Consider the following 9,285-nt stretch of genomic DNA (forward strand, 5'->3'; position numbering starts at 1 on the left):
TGGAGAGAGAGCCATCCCTCCCCACTATGACCTCCTTCCTGTTCGCTTAGAAGTCTCTTTTTCTCACGTCAACAAGTCCGTCTACCCCCAGGGCTGTCGGTTTTCCTGTCGGTGTCTCACACTCTTCCTCTCTCCCCCACCCCCTCCTTCCTTCTCTCGCTCCCTCCTTCCCTTCTCCACCAACTGCATGACTGTAGGATTTCAGACTACCGGACTTCCTTTGTAGGTGCCGTTCAGTCCGCGCGAGTCTCTTCCCTCCTCCCGCCCAAATGAGAATGTTATGCGCATACAAGAGTAAAAGACTCAGACACGGAAATCATTCCTGCACTGAACATCTTTATTAGCAGTTTATGGTCGTTGCCATCTGTCAGTCTGATACTGCTGAGAAATCATTAACGGACTCATGAATCACTTCAATTAGATCCATCCCTGGTAACAGAGAAAACAATTCACCAGCTGATCTTTCTAATGATGACAAGTAAAAGGCCACTTTTACCCCACGTAGCTTCTCGGAGAATGAAACGGAGTAAGATCAGTCTCGGGTGCAAATATTATAACAACACAATGGAAACCACAGAGCTCTGGTCAGAGTTCGGAGTACAGTGAAGAGAGTGGTAGAGGGAGGTAAAAGATGCAAAAAAAAAAATCTGTTCGAAGCAAACAATTACAAAGCTGCGCTCTGTTTTAACAGTTGGACTGTGTGACTGTTGCGGATGTTGTCGATGCCTCTCCGAGTTTAACCACGCAGGAGTATACCTTGCCACTACTCCAGTCTGTGCCGGGCACCGTCAGGTAGCTGCTGAGACTGAAAGTTCTGTCCGTGTTCCGCCTCACTGCGCTGGTTTTCACCTCACGGCTGGTCGGACTCCCGTCCACTGTCCAGCTGACGACAGGGAAGCCCACCGACAGCTTACTGACCAGGCAAACTAAGGTGCCTGTTCCTTTGGCGGACATCTCCTCGGCTGACGGCCCAAGCAGTTTCACTGAAGGGTCGGGGAGCTGCTGATCTGGATCGGGAACAAAAGGAGACATGTTTTAGGTCAATGAATATCTCGCGATATTTCGCATTTGAATGGAAGCGTGAGTGAAAGGTTCCAGCCTCCAAGAATGGGACCCAGGGTTTCGCTAGGGTGCAAATCGGTGACATCACTTCCAGCTCTTGGGATCTTCTCGGCCTGTGCCAACATTGACATGTTCCTTCCTTTTGGTCCATCCACTCATCACCAATGCGCCCTCCCACCCATATCACCCACAGCTGCAATGTGAGTAAATCTATTTGTGCGTTTACCCAGAGTGCTGGGCAACATATGCGTGTCCCTGACTTTCATTGAGCTGGTTTAGGGAAGTCACACTGTAACCATATAACAATCACAGCACAGAAAGAGGTCATCTCGGCCCTTCTAGTCCATGCCGACCACTTATTTCACCTCGTCCCTCCGAACAGCACTTAGCCCATAACCCTCCATTCCTTTCCTATCCATATACCTATCCAATTTTACTTTAAATGACAATACCGAACCTGCCTGGAACTTCTACTGGAAGTTCGTTCCACACAGCTACCACTCTCTGAGTAAAGAAATTCCCCCTTGTGTTACCCCTAAACTTTTGCCCCCACTTTTGCCCCCTAACTCTCAACTCATGTCCTCTTGTTTGAATATCCCCTACTCTAAATGGAAAAGGCCTATTCACATCAACTCTATCTCCCTCATAAATTTAAGTACCTCTATCAAGTCCCCCCTTAACCTTCTGTGCTCCAAAGTATAAAGACCTAACTTGTTCAACCTTTCTTTGTAACTTAGGTGCTGAAACCCAGGTAACATTCCAGTAAATCCTCTCTGTACTATTTCTATTTTAGTGATATCTTTCCTATAATTCGGTGACCAGAACTATACACAGTACTCCAAATTCGGCCTTACCAATGCCATGTACAATTTTAACATGACATCCCAACTCCTACACTTAATGCTCTGATTTTTAAAGGCCAGCATACTGAAGGCTTTCTTCACCACCCTATCCACATGATATTCCACCTCCAGGGAACTATGCACCATTATACCTAGATCACTCTGTTCTACTGCATTCTTCAATGCCCTACCATTTACCATGTATGTCCTTTTTTGATTATTCCTACCAAAATGTAGCACCTCACACTTATCAGCATTAAACTCCCTCTATCATCTTTCAGCCCGCTCTTCTAACTGTCCGAAATCCCTCTGCAAGTTTTGAAAACCTACTTTATTATACACAATGCCACCTTTCTTAGTATCATCTGCATACTTACTAATTCAATTTACCACCCTATCATCCAGATCATCCATCATCATGACGATGCGGAAGCAATTATTGTAGGCGAAGGAAGTTGGGATTCTCCCCAGACCCGAAGCTCTGGCCTGAGTCTGTGTAGCGACCGGAATCACTGAGCGGCCGTACCCCAAAAGGAGCAGTGCTCAGTTGAAAAGGTGGCAGGAGAGAGGAGGGAAGGACGAGACAATTGGATAGGCGTCTGCGGGAGTGTTCTACCCTGACCTGAAGAAATGGAATTTCAGTGAAAGTTGGAGGGAGGTTTCACGAGAGCTTCCTCATACAGTAACATGAAACTTGTAGTTCTGTTGCCTTGACAACCTTGGGCAACATCATATCCCCAGTGATAACTCGGGCCGCATTCTGAGAAGCTGGAACCCCTCACGTTATCTTTCAACAAACCAGAGCAAAAGCGGCCAAGGTGATAGGATTGAAAGCGCTCAAACATAGAGTTGGACGGACAATTTCAGAAACGAAATATTAAAGTGCAGATGCCAGGGACACAACATACAACACCAGAGAGAAAACACAACTGAAAAGAGAGCTTGTTTAAAGACGATTCACACACAACTCTATATTCACCGAACACAACTTCATCGACCCACGATACGCGGCTTGACTGGATCGTAAATTTGCGTTTTCATTATCAAATTCGCCAAGAAATAATAATGTCTAAACTATTAAATACCAGGTGACCATATTCATGCAGCTAGTAATTGCAGGCGGGATTTCCCTGACACTTACCTGTAACAAAGAGCTTGGTCCCTGGGCCCAACAAGTTATAATTGCCCGATGAAAACCACTTTCCGCAGTAATAGACGGCAGCGTCATTCAGCTCCACATTTTTAATGTTTAACTTGTAAACGGTGCCGGCGCTGTTGACTGTCGACGTGAAACGGTCGCTGCTAAAGCCAGACCCATAGGTCGGGGCGCTGAGTGAGTGATGGTAGTACAGGATCCATTGTGGGGTTGTTCCCGGTGTCTGCTTCAACCAACTTACATAATTGCCATCCTTTGTTCCGATGTTACATTCCAGCGCGGCCGTGGCTCCTGGACCCACCGACACGGTCGGAGGCTGAATCAGAGTCTGGGATTCTCCGGCTGTAAAAAAACAGGAATTCAACTTTAACCATTGACTCAATAATGTGTCCCCTAAAGCCCACATCAACAAACGCTGGCGCTGCAGTCATGTCGCCGGTACTTACAGCCCAGCCACATTGCCAGAGACCAGAAAAAGCACAACGTCCGTATCATTGCTGTCCGTCAGCTTCCTACGTCCCTTCAGCCGATGGATCTGTGACAGATTGTGGCCGCCGTCGCCAATGGTACCTATTTATAGAGCCGTTGATACCAGGGAGGAAACCCATGCAAATCAGGGCGACTCACACTGACCAACCAGAGCAACACACACAAAATTCCCGAGGAACTCAGCAGGCCAGGCAGGATCTAGGAAAAGAGAGCCATATTTGTGTGTACTTTTTAAAGTTTATCACTAAATATCACAATCATAATTGTGAATGTTTACACAGTTTCTTCCGTGGATTTGAAATAAATAATAATCTTTCTCCCTTATTTTCTTGATTCAGTTCTTGCCACTTTCCATCCCTCACAATCCAGGTACAACGGAGCAGACAGTACAGACTTCCTGTTTCCACACAAATCATTCTGATGTTGAGTTCAAATCCGCCCTGACTGTTGGAGGGATTGAAGTCTCTCTGAATGTGGGGATTAAATCTGTTCTGAGTAACAGTAAGGTGCAGAAAGCTTTTGTGTACATTGGTACAAGCAGACAGTGGGAACAACTCCACGATGTATTCTCCCGTATTACTACACACACACAGTGACCCGATATACTGGCAGAGTTATTAACCCTTTGGGAGATGGAGCCTCTCATCATAGGCACTATTGTAGCGTAGTGGTTAGCGCGACGTAATTACAGATTGGGGCGATCTTGTGTAAAACGTTTCATTCTGGCACTGGCTGTAAGGAGTTTCTACGTTCTCTTCGTGAGTGCGTACATTTCCTTCGGGTGCTCCGATTTCCTCCCACATTCCAAGGACCCACAGGTTAGTAGGTTAACTGGTCATTGGAAATGTACCATTATAAGGCTTGTGTTAAATAGGTTGGTTGGGCCGGAAGGACCTGTTCCTTTGTCTCTCCAATTAATTAAACAAACAAATCATTACACGTCCACGTCAGTCTCCAGTCCCACATCATACACTCGGCTGACAGGTCCCATTGATTTTCCATACGCACGTGTGATCAACAAGTATCCAAGGGAATCAACAACATTTTTGGGTGGGTGGAGTTGGGGAGGGGGGATTCAGGCAGCAGGTCATTGCAGAGTAATTTTGTTTTGAGTGGCATCTTCACCTGTTCCTTGAGATAGTCTGATAAAAGGAACGAGAGGTGTTGCCAGCTGGAGCAGCTGGGTCTCTGGTGTTTAGTGTTCGAGCAACAATAGTCCTTGCCCAAGGCTGAATGTTTCATGTGCAGCAGGTTGTTGGAGGTGCTCATCCTTCGGCTAAAGTTAATGAAGATAGTTCGAGACTGGGTGATCGCCATACAGCCAGACGAGCAGACAGATTGGCCCCAGGATTCCCCTAATGACACACTGCTCCCTGACTGTATGATATTCAGAATACTGATTGGGAGTCTTCTCCTGGGTAGAGGATGAACATATGGTCTTTTGTTCCCGTTGTGCAAGTGGATCCATTGTGCAGGGAGAGAGTAAAATGATCTGCAGAGGAACAAGAGAGAAGATTCTTAAAGTTAGTGGTCACTTGAGTTTACTGTGGCACAGACATGATTCAGGGCATGTATGTTGTCTCAATGGTGTCCCGGTCACTATACCCTGTTCAGTGATTTAACTGGAAAATCCTGGATGGGGAGAATGAAGGGGTACCAATTTCTTCAACCATTTCCAAGATATTTAGCTTTGTGTTGTAATTCCCCAGTGTAAATTGACCCAGGGTTGCAGATGAGTGTCAGGATTTGAAGGGAATAGAGGAGAATGAAAAGGGATTAGTGCGGGGTTGGTGTAAATCGGGGCCTGAGGGAAAGCACAGACACAGTATGCTGCAGAGCCTCTTCCCATGCTTTATGACTGAATGCAGTTAGAATTGAGGCCAGTCAGAATGGAACCAGAGTGCCAGAACATTAAGTGGAGAGGTTCTGGAGGCAGATATTGGTGAACACACAGACAAAGTTTAGAATCAAAATGTTGAGCATGGTGCAACAAATGTCCTGAGCTGTGTATATTTCTATGCTACAGGTTTCCTAGGAAAGATGGATACTCGTGCTGGAGATGAGGTAACAGGTTTACAGATAGAGGCCATGTGTAGTGAGGAGAGGATGTTGATGGGGCAAAATTGGCGTCAAGAGAATGAGTCGCAACAAAAAAAAGACAGACAGAATTGAAAAGTGTGAATACAGGACTGAAGATGTTGTATTTGAATGCAGAATAAGGTAGGTAAACTTGCAGCACAGTTGCAGATTGGCAGGGATGATGTTGAGGGCATCACTGAATTATGTTTGAAAAAAGGTCACAGCTGGGAGCTTAATAACTACATTGTATCGAAAGGAAAGGCTGGAAGGCTTTGTTCTGCTGATTAAAAATGAAATCAAATCATCAGGAAGCGGTGACACGGGGTTGGAAGGTATTGAATCATTGTGGATAGAGCTAAGGAACTGTAAGGGTTAAAAGACTCTGCTGGGAGTTGTGTACAGAACCCCAAACAACAGTAACAATGTGGCTTACAAATTATAGTGGGAGATAGAAAATGCATGCAACATAGGAAATGTAACAATATTCATGGGGAATTTTAATATTCAGGTGTATTGGGAAAATTATGTTGGTGCAGGAGGAATTTCTATATTGCCTACAAGATGGCTCTTTAGAGCAGCTCCTTGGTAAACCCACTGGAGGATCAGTTATCCTGGATTGGGTGTTGTACTGTGAACCGGAATTGATTAGACAGCTTAAGGTAAAACAAGACTGAAGGGAAAGTGATCGTAATATGATCAAATTCACCCTGAATTTTGAAAAGGAGAAGCTAATGTCAGATATGTCAGTATTACAGTGGATTAAAATAAATTACAGAGGAATGAGAGTGGAGCAGGCCAGAATTTATTGAAAAAGAATCCTGGCAGAGATGACGGCAGAGCAGCAATGGCTGTAATTTCTGAAAACAATTTCAGAGGCATAGGAATTGTATATCCCAAAGAGGAAGATTTATTTGAAACGAAAGATGAAACAACTGTGGCTAACAGGAGAGGTCACAGCTGATATAAAAGCTAAAGATTGGGTATACAATAAAGCAAAAGTTAGTGGGATGTCAGAGGATTGGGTAGCTTTTAAAATTCAACAGAAGGCAACCAAAAATGTCACAAAGAAGGTAAAGATAGCGTATGAAATTAAGCTAGCCAATAATATTAAAGAGGATTCCAAATTTTCTGCTGATACATAACGTGCAAAAGAGAGGTAACTGTGGACATCAGTTCGCTTGAAGACAGTGCTAGAGAGGTTGTAATAGGGAACAATAAAATGGGGGATGAACGGAATAAGTGTTTTGCATCAGTCTTCCCTTTGGAAGGCACTAGCAGAATGATAAAAGTTCCAGGTGTCAGGGCTCATGAAGGGTTTGAAGTTACCATAACTCTAGAGTAGGCTCTTGAGAAACTGAAAGGTCTGAAGGTAGATATATGTCACAGAGACCAGATGGTGTACAATCAATAGTTCTGAAAGGGGAGGCATTTGTAATGATCTTTCAAGAATATTTAGATTTTAGAATGGTTCTGGAAGACCGGAATATTGCTAATGTCACTCTGTTCTTCAAGGAGGGAGAGAGGCAGAAGAAGAGAAATTATAGGCCTGTTAGTCTCACCTCAGAGGCTGGGTAGATGTTGGAGTCAATTGATAAGGAAGTGGTTTTGGGGTACTTAGAGGCACATGATAAAACAGAATGGTTTCATTAAGGGAAAATCTTGCCGGACAAATCCATTGGAATTCTTTGAAGAAATAACAAGTAGGATAGAGAATGGTAAATCAGTTGATGCTGTGTGCTTGGATTTTCAGAAGGCCTTAAACAAGGTGCCTCACATGCAGCTCTTAAAAAGCTATGAGGTCATTGTATTCCAGGAAAGATGGTAATATCGATAAACCAGTGGCTGGTTGGGAGGAGGTAAAGAGTGGCATTAAATGGAACCTTTACTGGCTGGCTACTGGGACTACTGGTGTTCCACAGGGGTCTCTGCTGGGACCGATTCTTTTTACAATATATGTCAATGGAATTGATGGTGTTGTTCCAAAGTTTGTATACAGTATGAAGATAGGTGGAGTAGCATGTAGATTTAAGCAAGTACAGAAGCTAGAGAATGACTTAGACTGATTCAGAGAATGGGTAAAGAAATAGCAGTTGGAAAAAGTGTTAGGAACTGTATGGTCCTGCACTTTGGTAGAAGCAATGAAACAGTTGACTATTTTCTAAATGGAGAGAAAATACCATGGAACTGAGGTGCAAAGGGCCTTGGGAGACATTGAGCAAGATTCCCTGAAGGTTAATTTGCAGGTAGCATCTTTGGTGAGGAAGGCCAATTAATATTAGCATTCATTTCAAAAGGACTACGATTTAAAAGCTGGGAGGTAAATTTGATACTTTATAAAGCACTGGTGAGGCCTCATTTAGCATATTGTGAGCAGTGTGGCACCCCTAATCTTAGAAAGGATGTGTTGAAACTAGAGAAGGTTCACAGGAGGTTCACAAAAATGATATCAGGTCATATACAGATAATTTGATGTCTCAGCACCTGTATTCACTGGAATTCAGAAGAATGAGGGGTGACCTTATTGAAATCTATTAAATGATGAAAGGCCTTGATAGTGTATGAGAGAGTCAAAGACCAGAGGACACAGCCTCAGAATAGAAGTGTGTCCTTTTGGCACGGAGATGAGAAGGAATTTCTTTAGCCAGAGATTGGTGAATCTGTGGGATTCTTTGCCACAGACAGCTGTGGAGGACATCATTATATATATTTAAGGCATAGGTTGGTTGAATCTTAATTAGTGAGGGCATGAAGGATATGGAGAGAAGGCAAGAGATTGGTCTGAGAACAAAATTGGATCAGCCACGATGAAATGGTGGAGTGGATTTGATGGGCCAATGGTCTAATTTTGCTTCTATATATTATGATCTTATGGAATTGAACGTTAGTGTAGGAAGCATGAAATCAGTTGTGGTGATCCCAGGATTACTTCCTTTGCTTTACTCTATAGGATTCAAAAATGCAGGATAGAGGAGCTAAATACTTGTCTGAATAAATAGATCTGGAGGGAGACTGTAGAAACAGGTGATTAACTACAGATCATGGGGAGGTGCAGTCAGTCTAGGCCAGACAGAAGAACCAGAGTTGGGTCCAGTGTCCTCATGGGAATTTTCCAGAGGAAGAAAAGAAAGTGAATACGGTGTAAGGGAGAGCAAACAAAACCAGTGTACAGGAGAGTAAAAGTTGCACGAAAAACTGAATCAGGAGAGCAGAAATAACATTTTTTGCAAAAAGCAGATTATGGGGAAGTGCATGAAGCTCCACAATACATGATTAGTGTACCTAAACTTTTGAATCTTATCCAACAAAGTTATTGATCTCTAAGGGGTTATATTGTTCCAAACATTTCAAATTATCTTTTTAAGGGTCTGAGGTGAGAAAAGTGTTCTCAAAAGACCAAATCTTTGTTTGAGCAACACACATACAAAATCCAGGAGGTACTCAGCAGATTATGGGGTTTGAAGGCTTGTTTGCTTCAATGACCTGGACATCTATGTTGGCTGGAGTCAAAGCTTTGGGCTTTGGCTCTTGCTGGGGCATCCATGCCAAACAGATCAAAGAGTAGAGGGTAGACTAATAGTGGCCTACCTCTCCTCCAGATTCAGGGGTTCTGCTCAGTGCCTACAAACCCGACTGGTCCAAAAATTGTTATGGAAACAA

At 43.8% G+C, this 9,285-nt stretch overlaps 1 protein-coding gene across 1 annotated transcript; it reads right to left on the reverse strand.

Annotated features, from left to right (window-relative positions):
• Positions 1-316: 316 nt before the first annotated feature.
• On the reverse strand, positions 317-3,604 carry LOC140740383 (immunoglobulin lambda-1 light chain-like). Its single transcript, XM_073069525.1, has 3 exons — positions 3,507-3,604; positions 3,046-3,402; positions 317-1,007 (listed from the first exon to the last, which is right to left on the reverse strand). Exons 1-3 carry the CDS (start codon positions 3,553-3,555, stop codon positions 685-687), a joined length of 729 nt encoding a protein of 242 aa, XP_072925626.1. The 5' UTR covers positions 3,556-3,604; the 3' UTR covers positions 317-684.
• Between the last annotated feature and the right edge of the window lie 5,681 nt (positions 3,605-9,285).

Source organism: Hemitrygon akajei, chromosome 16, assembly GCF_048418815.1.
Source record: "Hemitrygon akajei chromosome 16, sHemAka1.3, whole genome shotgun sequence".
In the NCBI taxonomy this organism is placed as follows: Eukaryota; Metazoa; Chordata; class Chondrichthyes; order Myliobatiformes; family Dasyatidae; genus Hemitrygon; species Hemitrygon akajei.

Bases quoted from the DNA above. Each gene is read 5' to 3' on its own strand.
- LOC140740383 (XM_073069525.1), bottom strand. From the start codon at position 3,555: ATGATACGGACGTTGTGCTTTTTCTGGTCTCTGGCAATGTGGCTGGGC. The intron at 3,403-3,506 runs GTAAGTACCGGC...GTTTTTTTACAG, and splicing joins TCTGGCAATGTGGCTGGGCT to CCGGAGAATCCCAGACTCTG. The intron at 1,008-3,045 runs GTAAGTGTCAGG...TTCCCGATCCAG, and splicing joins GACCAAGCTCTTTGTTACAG to ATCAGCAGCTCCCCGACCCT.